Source organism: Ochotona princeps, chromosome X, assembly GCF_030435755.1.
Source record: "Ochotona princeps isolate mOchPri1 chromosome X, mOchPri1.hap1, whole genome shotgun sequence".
NCBI classification, from domain to species: Eukaryota; Metazoa; Chordata; class Mammalia; order Lagomorpha; family Ochotonidae; genus Ochotona; species Ochotona princeps.
The window spans coordinates 7794468-7812654 of NC_080865.1; the positions used below are offsets into that span (position 1 = coordinate 7794468).

The following is an 18187-nucleotide window of genomic DNA, read 5'->3' on the forward strand; positions in this document are numbered from 1 at the left end:
GATCTGCTGATTTCATCAACTGACCTGTGTGCCCTGTGTCTTGCAGTGACGTGTGTGTACAGTGGTGTCCACTCTCCCGGCACTGCAGCACTGAGAAAAGCAGCTCCATTGGCAGCATGGAGAGCCTAGAGCAGCCAGGCCAAGCCACCTATGAGGGCCACCTCTTGCCTATTGACCAGAACATGTATCCAAACCAGCGTGACTCAGCCTATAGCTCCTTCTCAGCTAGCTCCAATGCCTCTGACTGTGCTCTTTCCCTGAGGCCAGAGGAGCAAGCTTCCACAGACTGCATTGTGCAAGGTCCAGGGCCAACCAAGACCCCCAGTGGCCAACCAAATGTGGCAGAGACCTCAGGAGGTAGCCAGCACACCAATAGGGACTCCCTGACCCCTAGCTCCCAGACATCATCCCGTCCCCAAGAAGGCCATCACTCAGCACCTGCCAAGACAGTCAGGGGACCACCCCAACCCCCAGTGAGGCGGGATAGCCTTCAGGCTTCGAGAACCCAGCTCCTCAATGGAGAGCAATGCCTGACTTCAGAACCTGTGGATTCCTTGCAACAAAAGGAGAAACCAAGCCTGGATACAGTGCTATCCCCAAGGAGCCCTAACAGGTTCTGTTGCCTCAGTGAAAAAGACCAAATGATAAGTGAGGACCATCCAAATTATGAGCTTAGCCAGCCACTTGAATGTAGCCAGCAGGATTCCAGGCATCTACTGATGGAGGCTTCTGCCAAAGCAGCTGGATCCCTGAAGGCCTGTGATAAAACTCCCAACAGAGATTCCAACGTACTCAATGAACCTGCCTCAGAGCTCTCTAAGGCTCCTTCTTTTGCCAGCCTACCACACCTCATGGGCCCCACAGGACATCGTCATAGTGCCCCTGAACACCTGTTGGCATCTCACCTGCAGCAGTTGCATCTGGACCCCAGGGGCAGCAAGGGGATGGAGCTCCCAGCTGGGCAAGACGGGCACCAGTGGACTCTCTCTCCTTTGCATAACAGCTACAAAGGAAAGAAAAGTTCATGTCCCTCTATCGGAGGAATCCAGGACAAGCTCACCAAAGAAAGAAACACCAGGCCAGTAGATGATCGGCTTTTGGGGCCAGGGCATCAGAATCAAAGCAGTTCCTCTCTTAGAGAGGCTGACGGACACCTCCCAGAGCGAAGTTTCCTGGACCCAAACACAGCAAGCAGGGCAGGCAGTGAACTGCCAAGCCAGCAGCCCTCTGCCTCTGGCTCCCACATTCAACAAACCAGGGACTGTTCTTCAACCACTAAAGTAGACCACAGCACAGAAGTGACAGAAGACAGGGATGGTGAGCCCAAGGAATGTGGCCGGATGGATGGTAGGCGAAGTGGGGGGACCCGGGGCCGCTCCATCCAAAACCGACGGAAGAGCGAGCGCTTTGCTACCAATCTGCGCAACGAAATTCAGAGGAGGAAGGCACAGCTCCAGAAAAGCAAAGGCCCCTTGTCACAACTGTGTGACACTAAGGAGCCAGTGGAAGAGACCCAGGAACCCCCAGAAAGTCCTCCGCTCCCTGCCTCCAACTCATCGCTTCTATCTTTATATAGAAACAACCCTAGTCCCAAAGACAAGCTCTTCAACAAAAGTATGATGCTCAGGGCTAGATCTTCAGAGTGCCTCAGCCAAGCTCCAGAGAGCCATGAACCTAGGACAGGCTTGGAGGGCCGAATAAGCCCTGGGCAGAGGGCTGGCCCGTCTGCGTTGGGTCTAAACAACTGGTGGAAAGCACCTGATCCATCCTCCTCAGACTCTGAGAAACTAAGTCTTTACCATGGAGTCCGCGGAGGTCACTGGAGATGGTCTCCGGAACATAACCGGCAGCCGCACATGGCACCAGCCGTGGAAGGCCCATCCAACCCATGTGACAACCAAGAATTGCAGGCTTCTACTGCCAAAGCTGGAGAGGAAGCCATTCTTTTACCTTTTGCAGATAGAAGAAAATTCTTTGAGGAGAGTAGCAAGTCCTTATCTACATCTCACTTGCCAGGTTTAACCACTCACAGCAACAAGACTTTGACCCAGAGACCAAAACCTATAGACCCAAACTTCCAATCCGTGAGCTCCAGCTATCGGGAGTTGAGGCGTCATCCAGTGGATCAATCGTATCATTCCGCAGACCAACCATACCATACCACAGACCAACCTTACCACTCCATGTCACCACTTCAGTCAGAAACGCCGCCTTACACAGAATGTTTTGCAAACAAAGGTCTAGAAAATTCCATGTGTTGTAAGCCACTGCACTGTAGTGATTTTGATTACCGCAGGACCTGCTCTTACTCCTGCAGTGTTCAGGGAGCTGTTGTTCATGACCCCTGTATCTATTGCTCTGGGGAAATCTGCCCTGCTTTGGTAAAGAGAAATATGATGCCAAATTGCTACAACTGCCGGTGCCACCATCACCAGTGCGTCCGGTGTTCGGCCTGTTGTCATAGTCCTCAGCACAGCACCCTTGAAGAGACCAGCTTGGTGCCTGGCAACACTTGGAAACCCAGGAAGCCAACAGTGCAGGTAAGGGCTTGGTGCTTGGGTGGGTCAGTTTCATTAATCTCTTTGTGAAGAAGAGGCAAGAGAAAACACTTGACAATATCAGAGTTATCATGCCTGAGAAGTGTATAGCCCTGGTTCCACTAAATGGCAGGCAGCTTAGCAACCTGGGGCAAGACAGTCAACTGCCAAAATTATAGGAACCTCATCTTTAGAGAGAAAAGTAACTTCAGCTGCATCAAATGAACAGAACTGCAATTTATATCCTGACTGTCAAATTAGTATCTGAATGTCTGTAAACAAGGCATTCAGCCACCAAAATTTGAAGCTGTTTGACTTTTTTTAAAGGGAGAAAATTTTACCTCATAAAACAGTCAGTACTAAGAAAAATATTATTACCTTATCTCTGAAGTGGAGGAAAATTAGGCTGCCTCAAGAATCAGTTTTGAGAATCAAATGAGATTGTGTATAGAGCATGAGAGGCCCAGTTCAAATAGCACTTATGGCCTTCCATTTCCTGCTTAAAAATTATTTGTAGCTGCAGAATTCGCAACTGTGTCCCAGACTTTAAGAGATCTGACTTGTCTGGACGAATTCTTCCTCCTCTCTCTAACTTATCTCTGTTGGAGACCCAGAACTAAATTGATTCCTGCTCTGCCCTGGTTATGGCCTTTAACCTAACATGAGCTACCACCTGCTACGTCCTTGCCTGCTCACGGTCAGATGATTCCTGCCCTTTAGTTAATACACTCAAACCAGCAGCTGGTTCCCATGTCAAAATGTTGCTCAATAGGCAGACACTTCTGAAGTGGCTGAGTGTGTGAAACTAGGCTATATATAATTTTTTTTTGAGAAAAGAAATAAGAAGTGAAAGAAGCCCTTACACAAAAGAGTACATACTCTACTCAGATTCTTTTATGTGACGTTCTCAAACAGGTGTTCTATGGGAAGAAGTGTTGAGAATAGTGCTTGCCAAAGGGAGGTGGCCTAGAGATTGACTGGAAAGGGGCATGGGGGCATGTTCTTTGTCTTGATGAGGATTGGAGTCACACAGTTATATTCATCAAAATTCAATACATGCACACTTACTATCTGTGCTTTTCCTTTTAACACAAGGTTATTTCAGAAAGTTTGTAAAGGATGTAATTGAAAGATAACTTTATGTTGGTGCCAAACAATTTTTGGAACCCATGCATGTTCGTTTTTTTTTCCCAAAATATGCCTTTCTCTGTGAATTTTTGGAGTGCCTTGGTATGTGTGCTATTGGAGACATGTGTGGAGTGAATCAGTGGAGGGAAGATCTCTCTGCTTGCTTCTGTCACTCTTAGCCTTTAAAGCAAATAAAAGTAGAAAAGTAAATTTTAAAGCTTTAAGTAATAATAAAAGATTGTTTCCACAAGCTGATAAAGGGCACCTTTATCAGAAAATCTTACAGCTAACATTAAACTTCATAGTGAAAGATTAAGAGCAAAACTTAGTGGTTTAGCACAGCAGGTTAAGTGCTACTTGGGATGCTGTATCCTGAATTAGAAAGTCCGTTTGATTCCTGGCATCCTGTAATGCATCAGATGGTGGATCAAGTGCTTGCGTCCCTGTTGTCAAATGACGGACCTGAACGGGGTTCTTGACTCCTGGCTTTGGACTGGTCCAGCGCTGGCTATTGCAGAAATTTGAGAAATGAGACAGTAGACACAAGATTTTCTCCTTGTCTTTCTTTCCCCCACTGTGTCTCTGTCACTCTTTCTGTCTATGGGTGTGTGTGGTTCTGCTTTTCAAGTCTAATTTCTTTTGCTAAATTCGAAAAAGTATTTAATGACCAAAGGACACAAACAATGTAAATTTTCTTGAGATATAGTACATCTCTATATATGCATACATACACACCCACAATAAAAATAGAAATTGATATATTAAAGTGTAAAACAAAAGAAATTGGTTGACACTTTAGAATTACATTTTTCTTTTAAAATTAATTTATTTATTAATTTTTATTAATCTAAAGAGAACAAGTTTTATGCATTCTGTAAATATAGTTTCTAGAAGACGCTTCCCTCACTCCCTCTTTTCCCTAGTATCTCTCCCTCCCTTCCGTCTTTTCATCATGTTTTGCAAAAACATTGTTTTAATCTATTCTATCCTCACAGGCTTAATGCAACACTAATCATAATATTATAAGTACCTATTTTTTTTTTAATTTAAAGAAAGAACAAACTAGCAAATATCTACTCTGGCCAGGCTAAAATCAAGAGCCAAGAACTCAATCCAGTCCTTCTGTGTAGAAGAGACCCAGACACTTGAAGAGCCCTCATCTGCTGTCCCACAGAGTGTGCAATAAAAAAGAAGCTAGACTCTGAAACACAGCTGGGTCTTAAACGTGGAAACTGCACTAGGAGATGCGGGCACCCCATGTGCCATGTTAACCACAGCAAGAAAATGCCCTCAACGTTTTATCAAGAATGGATGTTACATGTTTTTTTTTTATCCTTTTTTGATATCTGTTGAGAAGATCATATACTTTTGATATGTCTATTGATTGGAGTGTTGAAATAAACAACAGCCTAGCACTGCCAGGATAAATTCCACTTGGTCATGATGCATTGTCTTTTATATATCACTAGATTGCATTTGCTAATGTTTTGTTAAGGATGTTGCATCTCAATAGGATTTTAGTAGGTAGCTTTCTTGTAATGTCTTTGTCTAATTTTTATTGCTGACTCTAAAGAATGAGTTAGGAGGTGTTCCCATCTCTTCTATTTCCAGGAAATGTTTGTACAGAATTGTTATTATTTCTTCCTTAAATGTATGGTAGAATTCATCACTGAAACCGATTGGGCCTGAAATTTTCTTTGTGTGAAGGTTAAGTGTAATTTCATTTTTGTTAAAAGATATAAGATCATTTAGTTTATCTATTTCTTCTTGAGTGAGCTTTGGTAGTTTGTCTTTTAAGAATTTATCTGCTTTTCCAATTTGTGGGGATGAAGTTGTTTGCAGTTTACTTTGAAATTTATCAAGAATTGAAGAAAGACTAGTAGGTGGATAAAGATGCAAATATATTTGTGATAGGGCAAAGATAACAACATTTTAATTGTGGAAACTAAATGGTGGGTTTATTGGTGTTTACTGTAAATTTTCAGTCTTGAGGTTTGAAAATATTCAAAATATGTATAATATTGAAAAAGGGGAGATAATACAGAATAATGACTTAAGGGCACCAAGGCTGGAGTCAGATTGCCCGGTTCAAGTCCCTGTCAGCTCATCTCACCACTTAAATTTTCCCACATTATGAAAATGAGGGCAACAACAGCACCAACTTCTTCAGTTAATTGTGAGGATTAAATGATGTAGTGTGCATGAGACTTTTAAAACAGTAACTGCCAGATAGTAGTCATCTTAGAAGTGACTTATTATGTCTTAAACTAAATGGAGATTTTGGCTTAGCTTTAGAAACATTGGCTGAAAAGAGCCTGCAGTAGACAACAGAGAAGGAAGGCCAAGACTGAGGGACAAGTGAGCGGTTGATGGCTGCTGTGGCATCAGCCTAGGATGGAATCTCCATAAGGGAGAGACAACTTGTAGGTTACAGAAATTGACAGCAGCAGTGCAGGTGAGCCTGTGTTGTGTCATGCTACTCCCTGCATCCTTGGATGGTGGGATGCATTGGGTTCCCAGTGTCAGTTGTACTAGCTAAGTAGATCTGCTTAGAGAAAAGGTTTTCACACATAAATGGTTAGCTAGAAGCCACTGCATGCCCATGTCTACCCTTGCTGCCTGGGCTTTCCATCCAGTCCCCAACCAGACATGCAGAGAATTTGTAGTTCTGGTTAAGATACCCTGCCTCTGAGGACTAAGCAGTGGCAGTTGTGGCCATCTGAAATAGGGAAATGCTGTTCCGTATGGCACTGAGGGAGGTTTAGTGGTGTAAGAACTTATATCAGCACACACATTCACATCTTGCACACTTCAGGCCGGTTAGTTTTGCATATATTTTCTGATTAGCTCAATTAGTTGAGATAATCAGTTGAATATGTTAAAATATGCATTGCATATGTTAAACTAGGATTCCATCCCACAGGTGAGTAAGGCAAGGCCCAGAGAGGGCACACACCTAGCTAGTGAGGGAGCCAGGGTTTCCACAACAGAACAGTAATATCTATGTGTCTACTGCGTGCTAGGTAGTTAGTATTGTAGGTGTTGTATATGAGAGCACTTCAAAAACTTCACAGAAAAGAAAATCTACTTGAAAGGTAAATTCATTTTTGTCCTGAAAAAAATTCAGATCTCTGCATCATATTTTTTTCATAATATACATTTGGCATGAGAATTTCAGACACCGTTGCTTATACATGGATTTCGGTTTTTTGTGCAAAAAAAATTATGAACCTTTCAATTTGATCTTCCGTGAGGATTTTAAAGTATGCTTGCTGTGCGTTAACTCCCTGAGTCCTCAAGCAATGAAAAAATATGAATAGGTACTCTTAGGATTAAGATCACACTGTTATGTAGCTGAGGAAAGTGGACCAGGAGAAATTGAGTAGCTCGCCTGAGGCCACACTGTGTGGGGTTTAAAGCCCTACTGAGTGGCTAATGGAAAAACTCCGGCACTCCCATGGTGGCAGGATGCCTCCTAACAGCATCACTTCCTCCAGGGCAGCCAGTTCCACCAAGATCCCTATCTGCAGCCAGCCACGGGGATAACCACTTCTCTGGTTCAAAGGGTACAATTACCAGGAACCAACCATTTGAATGGCTCATGAACAAGAAGGATCTGATACTGGGGGACTTTGCAATGCTATTGGGAGTTGGTTCCAGAGTTTATTTGGCTTGGCTACTTCTGTTTACAGGGCACTTCAACAGGGCTAGACAGGGCATGGACAGGAAATCCTGGCTCCCACTGTGGCTGAACGTGTAACTTGTATCTTTGCCAGCAGGGACGTCTCACAGAGGTGTCAAGGATAGAGTCAGGGCAAGGAATTAGAGGTACTTATATGTGCCAGATGTGATCAGGAATTGTTGTGGTCCTGAGCAAGCTGTAGCCAGGATATAAACCTCACCTTTTCTGTGGCTCAGATCCACAGCCTCTCATGTACCAAGCACAGTGCTGAGTATTCTCTTTGAATGTCTCCTTTGATTCTGAAGACTGGTAACCCTGCCAGGATAGATATGTATTTGCCAGGAAGAAAACGGACGTTCAAGGAGGTGATGTGGCTTGTTGTCAAATAACAGAGCTAGTGTCTTAGCCAGTGCACTTGATACCAAACACACAGGTGCTTCCCCAGTTGGCTTGCTCCCAGAAGGAAGGACAACGGGGACAAAAATAATACAACTTTGAACAAATAAAACAATAATAGGACTGGAAAGAGGGACTTTGGAACCTATCAGATTCTCCATGTCTCTTTAGGTAGAGGGTATTGTATGCAAAATCAAGAACCCAAAAGATAAATTTGCTTTTGGTTTAGAGCTAGAATAGTAGCTTAGCCTGTTTTCCGTTGCTATAACAAAATACCTACACTGGGTGCTGTATTAAATAAGAAGTTATAGAAGCTCAAGGATATGGTGCCAACATCTGCTCTGCCCAGCTCTGACGGAGCATCGAAGCATGGCAAGGAAGCCAAAAAGTAAATGATCACAGACAGAAGAGGCCAAGCGCATGGGGTGACATTACTTTGTCACAATATTCTCTGGAGAACAAAACTATGACCTTACAAGGGCTACATTTAATTCTTCCATGGGCAGTCCTGCCAACCTCCCACTTCTTACACTGCCACACCAAGGACACACTCTGATTACATTCAACCCACAGCAAATAGAAAAGGTGGGGCATTTTCACAAAGGGCACATGTGGCTCAGCCTAGAAAGAAAGAGAGTTTCTTGGGCATAGCCCTTAAGGAAAGAAATGCCCAGGGTGGAGGGTCCACTCTTGTAATATGTGGACCACGGCGCCAAGTTCTCATGTTCCATAGAGGTGAGCCCACCTCAGACCTTGCCAGCAGGTGTGAGTGGAGAAGGAGGAGTCTTTGCGGTGCAGAGGGTGTGCTAGCATGCCTGCTGTGCCCTCTGCCCACCCTGGGAGAGTATTGCTGCAGAAGAAGCTTCCATTTCCAAACCTCCCCTTCTGCTATGGCCGGGGTTTTGAAGAAGATGCTGTCTCTGTTGGAAAATGCTGGAAGAATGAATAGGTTTGTGTGGCCAGACAAAAAGATCTCTGTCCCTTGACCCAGGTAGGAGCCAGAGCAAACAGCAAACGTGCTAAACTGGTTTTGATCGTGGTTTAGGAGGGGAGTGGACAAAGAGGAAACAGCAATGCGTCTCGCACACAGTGGCCGGGTCCCTGATTGCTGTCTGGGTCTGGATGCCTGCAGCAGGTCAGCAGGTCTCCTCCTGACAGAAAGGCAGCTTAGCAGGTGCGCATTTCTCTACCTGCATGCCAGAGGAGGAGGAGGCTCCTAGGGACCTGGCTGAGAACAGGCTCTGACTCTGATGTTTTCAAAGCCATGTAGACACCTGGATACTCAGAGCTCCCTGACTGATCAGAATTTTGCTTTGCAGGAATTTCCTGGGGACAAATGGAACCCAGTGACAGGAAACAGGAATACCAGCCAGTCGGGGAGGTAAGTGACTGCTAAAGGAGTTGAGATGAGTTGATAGCCCTGGTGCGTCCATAGAAATTCCGGGGGTGAGCATTTGACCTAGTGATTAAAATGCCAATTGGGTGACCTATGTCTCATGGCAGTGTCTGGGTCTGAGTCCCAGCTCTGCTCCTTATTCTAACTTCCTGCCAGTGCAGACACTGGGAGGCAGCAGACAGTGGGTCAAGGGGTTGGGTCTCTGCCATCCACAAGAGGCACCTGGACTGAGTTTGTCCGCTCCTGGCTTCAGCCTGGTCCAGATCAGGCTGCTGTGGTCGTTTGGGAAATGAATCAGCAAATGGGAGTTTCTCTCTCTCTTGCTGTCTCTAAGAATAAATAACAATTAAAACAAAAATTAGCTAAGGCCTTTCATTCATTTCGTTTTCTTCAAGGGAACGAGCCTGGTATCTATACCCAGGGCTTGGTGACGTGAATGCAGTCTTCCAGTCCATTTCCCAAACAGCTGGACTCAGCCAGGGCATTTTGGAAAATGCAGTCATCAGGCAGTCTTGTGGGACATTGTACACATGCAACTTGGAGACCTGAAACAGTTCTGCCTTTGCACAATAGAATTTGGGACCACGCTGTCCTAGATCAAAAATAGAAGCAGAAAGTTTGCCTTCTTGCCTATGACCATGGATCAGTTAGAGCAGGCCGAGCAGGTCGGAGTTTTCAGCCACTGCGCTACCTTTGCCCCAGACTTGTTGGAGGTGCCTGTTTCTCAGGCTTTGCTACCTTTCTTTGACTAGGGCTTGTTGGGAACTTAAAGGCTGCTCATTAAGTCCAGGCAGGGACATTTTTACAAATTGCCCCTGAGACTTGGGCTGGTAGGTATAGACCTTAAGGAACATATTCACAGGGTTGAGCAACTACTCCCAGACTGTGGGGACTGTGGCATGCAGTACCCCATTCTCCAGAAGTGAGGTATCCCAGGTGACTGCCCTAGCTTGGCCTGGATTGTTGTATGTCTACCTGGTGGGAACCTCTTTTGTGTCATTCATTGATACACTGTTTCAGCCAGTTCTTTCTGCCCAAATAGTACAAGAAGCCCCTAAACGATGTTGATTCTTAACTCAAACTCTAGAAATAAAAGTGAAGGCAGAAAGGAAAGCTCCAAGTTATGCCACTGTTGCCCAGGGTAGGGGCACCAAGGAAAAGGTCCAGAATCCAAGGATCCCGGCCCCTGAAGAGTCTGGAGTTCTCTCTGCTCTCTACCCTATCTCCTGTGATTTGATGGAATAATAAGAAAGAATCTTAGCTCTCCTTTTACTTCTAAGTCTGGAAAATCTATCAATTTTCTGGTTGACAATGGGAAAGGAGAGGAAGCCCATGTTTATTGATCCCCTTCTAAGTGTCATTCACTAGGTTGAATTTTGACACAATCTTACTGATTTTGATTTTACTACTCATTGTAGCTGAGGTACAGAGTTTATACGGCTTAACTGAGGTGGTATAGCATGTAAGTGATGGAGTCAGAATTTGGACCTGGACTTGTTCTGGTCTTAATGCCCAAGTTACACCTGCCTCTCTTGGGATTTTCAAGGACAACTTCAGATGAAATCCTTAGCATCATGCTTAAGAGTATAAATCCTGCATGAGGATTCCATGAAATTACATGGCTAGTCTTGATCTCCCAGCTCCAGATTGGCTTGCGTCATGTTCTTGGAGAAATCATTTCAGTCTAGAAGGCCTAACGAGTTTCTTACATTAGACTGAGACCCTCGAGAGGGGAGAACATGCCTTGGTCCCAGCCTTATTCCCTGTGTCTGGCTTTGTGCCTGATGCATAGAAGTTGTTCGAGAAGTTGCCATTTTCTTGCCAAATGAAGAAACAAAACCTCCCCTACCATTACATGGATTAATTGACACAAAGACAATAGTGCTAAGTAGCACTGGTCTGTTCTGGGTGCCAGCTGCAGCACTTTGCAAGTATTGATCATTATGACCTTATGGAGTTGGTACTGTTAGTGTCTGCATTTGACAGAAGAAACTAAGGTGCATAGAGATCCATTTATTTGCATAAAGCCTCATAGCTGGTAACAAACTTAGACCCAGGCAGTATAGCTTTAAAGATATTACTCCATCCTACAGGGTTTCTCCAAAATGGTTTACTGATTAGTTAGTAAAGTGGGAGGATTTATTGAAAACCTGGTGAAGAGTAGGCAGAGATTCCAAACGAAAAAAGTTTTGCACAAAAATAAATTTGTTTTTCAGTTCCATTTTCTGTGAACCGTTTGACTCATATATGTACTACCTTTGCTAGGCGAGGTGGGGATACAATTGAAAGAGCAGCAGGAAGCACAGTGCCTGGCCAACAGCTTGAGCAAAGCAGACTAACCCACACAAAGTTAAATAGCAGTAATAATAAATTACCGCCTGGAGCAAAACCGATGTGTCGTGAGCTGAGTTATGCATATCCATGCTATCCTTCATTTTCCAAACAAGTCTGTTAGGTGGGTCTTTTTGTAATTAGGGCAGAGGTTCTCAAATATGACTATAGAACAGAAACCCCTGAAGGGTTGTTGGAATGCAGATGGACGGCTGGGCCCTCCCCCAGAGAGCATGATTCAGGAGGTATGAAGAGGGATTCAGAGTGACCATTTCGAAGAACCTCCTAGGTGATGCTACAGGGACTGATGCTGAGATTACACTTTGAGAAACCACTAGGTCAGATAGTGTCTGAGGTTCAGAGAGGCCAAGTGACAAAGTCCACGTCTTCCTGAGGTTAAGCCCACATTTTGCTTGCTTGTACAAACTGCCAAATGATGGAATCTTGTCACATTTAGGAATGAACCAAGAAGTGCCCACACTATGACTGTACCCCAGTTGTAAGTTCCCTGAATATGGGAAGCCACAGGAAGAAAGGCCCAGAGAAGAGGATGTTTAAACAAGTATTCTAAAGGGAATAACCCACGGGGGTAGAGTTCTGGCCATAAGTCAGAATTCCCTGAGTTCAAATCCATATTTTTCCATGCACTAGCTGTGTGGTCATGACAAAGCCATGCTTCTCTCTCCCCTCCCTTACTTTCCTTCATCCTTCTCCTTCCTTATCTCTGCTTCCCTCTGTTTTACTCAAAAATAAGGTAAGACAATTTAACCGCAAATGGTTTTTCTGAGGGGTAAGACAGTCAATATTCATATACATGGAATTCAAAAGGGAAGTGGATATGCCTTCTGGGAGCTGTACCTGTGCAATGCATATAAGCCACTCTCTGTGTTAATCAAAAAGTTTTCTTGCAATAAAGTAAACCTATCTTTTAATTCCATTTTTTCATGAACTTTTTAAAGTGCCCTTATATATACGAAAGTGTTGAGAACAGGGCTTGATGCTCTAAGCCCTCAGTAAATGTTAGTTGTGAACCAGAGGAGGAGACAGAGGAAGAGCAACAAGCAGATGTAACAGCAAAGAAGAAAAAGGAAGAGTGGAGCATTGGGCCAGGGCAGAGAGGCCTTGAGAACTAGAGCCCAGACCTGGCGGGCAATGAAGGGCTACTGATTGTTAGCTAAGTGACATGATGATTGTGGCACTCTAGACATTGTGGCAGCATTTAAAGCCTGGATGGGTTTACAAGAGGCCAAACAGGGGCCAGTGATCCAGGCATGAAAGAGTGTAGCCCTGGTTGGGAAAGTACACTGGAAGTGGAGCAGAAGAGATAGATAAATGTGTTCGATATTTTGGTGGTGGTGGGAAGCTTGTTTATTGTGAGAGCAATATTACAGGAAATTAAAAACAGGAGAAAAGGTCGCCTTAGTCCTGCTGCCTTAACACCCTGATTGCTTTTATTTCCCTGCCAGCTTTATCTTTAGGTGTAGAGATTGTTTGGGGCATGGTTGTAATAACTACGTACATGTGCCTTTGTGTGTCCTGCTTCTCTTCTCCCCACTAAACATTAGTTAATAAGTGATTTTTCATGTTGAGATGGAGGCTTCCTCAAAGGCTATAATTTTAATGGCTGTATAATATTTCACCAGCTTAATGTGCTCTAATTTGCTTAATCACTCCCAAATTGTTGGATAATTAGGTTGTTTCCAATTTCTTGCTATTACAAACTAATGCTGCAGAAACATTTTGAGAAGCTATAGCTTTTTCTCATTTTGAATTATCTGATTAAAAACAATTATCTGGAGTTGGGATTACTGGTTCAAAGAATATTAAGATTCTTATGACTCTTCATAAATTTCACCAAACTGCTTTCCCCAGGAGGTATTTCCAACTGTCATTTGCATTAAAGGGGGAGAGCCAGTTTTCTGATTTTGAAATTGTTGAAAACTTTCTCTAATGCAGTATGTATAAACTATGCCTATTATCATTTTAATTTGCTTGCTTTGATGATTTGCATTTGAACATTTTTCATGTGGTTCTTGAATGTTTTTACTGTGTCTTTTAAAAAAGAGTCATTCAAGCATAAAATACATTTTTTAGAAAAGAATCGTTGAATCGTTTATTTGTTTATTTGAAGGGCAGAATGGGAAAGAGGGAGCAGACAGAAAGACTTCTTCCATCCACTGGCTCACGCCCTAACTGGCCTCAAAGGCGTTGGGTCTGGTCCAAAGCCAGGATCCCAGGACTTCAGCCAACTCTCACACATGAGTGAGAGAGGCAAAGAACTTAGACCATCCTCCACTGCCTTCCCAGGCAAATCAACAGGGAGCTGGATCAGAACTAGAGTACTAGGGAATCCAATAGAGGTTCTCCTATGAATTGCTGGAGTTGCAAGCTGCAGATTAACTTTTTGATATAGAATGTCTGCTCTCTTTTGTTTAAATTTTAAAGTTGAGCGTTGACCTAATGGGAACAGTAGTGGGTATTTCAGGTATTTGGGGTCTGAAGTAGCATTTGGGAGATCTGTTTTCTCTTTCACTCTTTCTGTAGCTCTGTGTCTGCCTTTAAAATAAATAAAATTTCATTTTAAAGATAAAACTATGAGATGTACATTTGTTGTAGCAGATATGATATGATATTTCTTGGGATGCTCACATCCCATAATGTAGAGCCCGGGTTCAGGTACAAGCTGCATTCCCGATGCTAGCTTCCTGCCAATACACACTGGCGGCATCAGCAGGTGAAAATTTCAGCACTTGGAATCGTGCCAGACCTTGTAAACCTGGATTTAGCTCCTGCCACTGGACTTCATCCTGGCCTAGAACCAGCTGTTTCAGAAATTATGGGAGAAAAGCAGATGGGTAATTTCTGTCTGTCTCTCTGTGTCTCTGCGCTTTTGTGCATTGTTTTTAAAGGTTTGTTTACTTGAGTGCTAGAAGGGTAGAGAGAAGGGGAGAGACAGAGATTTTGCCTCCACTAGTTTGCTCCCCAAATGACCTTCAAAGGCTGAGGCTGCACCAGGTGGAAATCAGGGACCCCCCAAATCCAGCCTCATCTTTCATGAGGGTAGCAGAAACCCTTTCCATATATATTAGCTGGGAGTGGCTCAGAAGTGGAGAGCAGCCAGGACTCGACCAGGTACTCTGATGTAGGGTGTAGGCACTGAAAATGGTAGCTTAAGCCACTGTGCCACAGCACTAGCCCTAATGCCTGTACTACTTTTCATGTGAATTGTGTGTTCAAATTACTTGCTCAGAAATGTATGGCACCTCTTGGGACAAAAAGAAAAAATGTGGGCACTAAAACATTAGAGGTAAGGAGGTAAGTGAAAAACAGCTCCAAACCACAGCAACGTGGAGAGTTACTGATAGAAAATGGGAATTGATTTGTGGAGAAGATAAGTTGTGTTGGCATATATGAAAGAACTTCAGAAGTTCCTGAAAAATGGACTTAAAAGATAAGTTTATTTTGGAGTACTCTCATCTTTGCAATTAATGAGGTATACCAGTAGATTCTCTGGAGGAGGCTTGTCAGACACCCAGCCAGAGGCTAGGATGAGGAGGAGGAAACAGGAGAGAAAGCTAATGAGTCAGATGGTAGAAGGAGCAAGTCACCAGTGAGCCATAGCACAAAGGGAGATGACCACTAATGGCTCTGACAGATTGGAATCACAGGTCACCTCCAGGAAAGTGGTAGGCATTGAAGATACATGGCATGATGCTATATGAGGAAGACAAATAGCAGCTAAATGCAAACAGATTTTCACATTAAAAAGTCACCTGTTTCTTATGTGTCCAATCTCAATGATTTTTTTTAGTAAATTTACAGTGGTGGGTAATCAGCATCACATCCCAGTTTTGGAGTGCTTTTGTCACCCTAAAAGATCCCTCCCGGCTTTTTCCAGTCTTTCTCTATTCCCACCTGTACCCTCAAGCAATCATGAATCCACTGCATGTCTATATAGATCTGCCTTTCATATGAGTGAAATGATACAATTTATAGTCATTTATGCTTGACTACTTCCACTAAACATCATATTTTAGCAGTCCACCTATGTGATAATGTGTCAAAACTTCATTTTTTTAATTGTAAAATACCCCCATTGTATTGATAGATCATATTTTGCTTTTCCATCATTAGTTGATGGTTATTTGAGTTATTTTCACTTTTTGGTTGTTATGAATGTTCTTTGATATATACCTAGGGTTGAAATTACTGGGGTATAGAGTAACTTTCTGGTTATCTTTTTTTTAATGAACACATATTTGTATATAATTCTGTTTGTAAGGTGCAGTTTGATGTTGGGTTTATGCATATACTGGATAATGATCACCTCGGGGTATCTTTTTGAGACACTGATTTCCAAAGTAGCTATGTAATTTTACATGGCCACCTGAACCATAAGAAGGTCTATTTTTTTTTTCAGGAATTCTAATACAATGATTGTGTGTTACTGTCAGATTTTTTTAGAAGTACTTAAACAGAATATTATTTTAAAGTACATTTAAAAATTAAAAGAACATTTAAAAACATATTTGGAGAAATGGTGTAGTTGTTAGAGAGGAACTCAGTTTTAAGTGAATGATTCTCAAGGCATAGTTCCAGGTCCAGAAACTCCAGAAATCAACTAAGGATTTATTAGAAATGTAATTTTAAGTGTTCCACTCAGAATGTGGCCTAACCATGTGCATTTTCATAGCTCCACAGGTGATTCTGATGCAAGCTAAATTTGAGAATCACTGGTTTAAGTAAAATTTTAGTTAGCATTTAGGAAAATCAATCTTGTTTAAGTTTCAAAATATAAGAGAGAACTCAACGGAAAGGAAAGCTATATCCTTGCTGTGGCTGGAAGGGGCAAATGACAGCTGAGCTCCCATGAGAAGGACTGGGAAAGCATTCGGAAAAGGATGATGTTGGTGAAGAAAAAAAAATCTCCTCACCTCCCACCACACACACACATACACACACACACACACACAGAATTTAAGCATTTATTGTGTCATTTCTGTCACAACTGTAATCATGGGCGTAGGTGGGAAACTCAAATGTATATTCTCAAGCTACTCTCTTTGCCTGAAAGCCTACAATGAACTGAAAATTCCAGGTAGTTACACTCTTAGTTCTTTCCCTCCACTGTCATTTAGTTTGTGTGCATAGAATGCAAACTCATTTTAATATTAGCAGGAGGGGGAAGAGCTACGTAAGTGTTAATACTTGGACTTAAATTCCAAACGATATTATTTTTGGGATTAACTCTCTTGGGTTTCTGTATCTGTGAGTGCCCACTGTGATCCTTTCCACGTTGCCACTTGGCACAGCAGTTTGGAATGTGTGGGGGTACTTTTAATATGTGGCCACAGTAATCCTCACAACACTGTGAAGGCTTATCTTTTTCCGTCTTACCGATGACAAAGCTAAGACTCAGGGAAGACATAATTGTAAATTTTTAGAATCTATATTTATGTATTTTCATTTTTTTTTAATTTGAAAGGCAGAAAGAGACACAGTCAAACAGTAAAAAATCAGTCTGCTGGTTTACTCCCTATGCTCACAACAGCAAAGGCTGGGTCAGTTGAATCCAAGATCCCAGAATTCCATCCTGGTCTTCTAGGTGGATAACAGAGATCCAGGTACTTTGAACCGTCATGATCTGCTGCTTCTGGGGTATGCGTTAGCAGAGATCTGGATCCAAGGCAAAGAGACCAAATTTGAACCCAGGCATTTGATATGGAATATGGGAGTCCCAGCTGGTGATGCAACTGATGTGACAAATATTGATCACCTATTATCGTATTAACAATAATAGCTAACATTTATTATTATGTATCAGTTATCTGCGTTTGCATTCTTTTATTTATGATTTATAATGACCTGAGTAGATACTTACTATAGTGAGCAAGTTATACAGCTAAGAAAATCAACTCACAAAGAATTGGAAGTTACTTGCTTAAGGTGAAGCGTGCATTTAACCCTGGAGTCCATTGTTTCTGGGATTATAGTTGGATAGCAAATACATGATGAGAACTAGAGTTATCAATTTTCAGTATAGAGCTCTCGTCTTTTCTTTTGCCTTGTTATCAGCAGAGTGCAGAAGATCCAGTAGACATTTTCTTTTGATTGACTAAAGGAAAACAAATACTTTTTAAAAAGTATTTAATGAATTTATTTGAAAGGAAGTGTGGCAAAGAAGGGAGAGAGAGCACGCAAGAGCAAGAGCAAGAGATCTTCTATTTTCTGATTCATTCCCCAGATAGATTCAGTGGCTGGGATTGGGCCTGGCTAAAACCAGAGGTCCAGAATTCCATCTAGGTCTCCAGTGTGTGGAGGCAGGAACCCAAATAGTTGGGCCAAGTTCTGCTGTTTTCCCAGACACATTATCAGGGCACTGGATGGGATGCAGAGTAGTCAGAAATCAAACCATGACTCCAGTGGAAGATGCTGGAGTTACAAGCTTTGGCTTAATTCTCTGTGCCACAATGCCAGCACCAAATGGATATTTTAGAGTTGAATATGATTTCCTTAAGAACAGTAAACTTTTGAAGAGGTCTCTACCACCTAAGAAAAATGTCAACTTGAAGGACAAAGAAGAATTTGTCACAAATATGATAAAGAGAAAGTAAATACTTGTGTTTATTCATTTAATGCTGGACACTCAGAACTTATGAAGGAAATTATAAAATTCTAATGGAGAGGAATAAGGTCATGAAGTTATGCATTTCTGTA

General features: G+C 42.7%; 1 protein-coding gene across 1 annotated transcript in view; it reads left to right on the top strand.

Annotated features, from left to right (window-relative positions):
- The window catches only part of SHROOM4 (shroom family member 4), a 221304-nt gene that overhangs the window by 174499 nt on the left and 28618 nt on the right, over positions 1-18187 (top strand). The window contains exons 4-5 of the mRNA XM_058658470.1: positions 47-2540; positions 9063-9124. Of these exons, the coding sequence (XP_058514453.1) occupies positions 47-2540; positions 9063-9124 (2556 nt within the window). The remainder of the gene's footprint in view (positions 1-46; positions 2541-9062; positions 9125-18187) is intronic.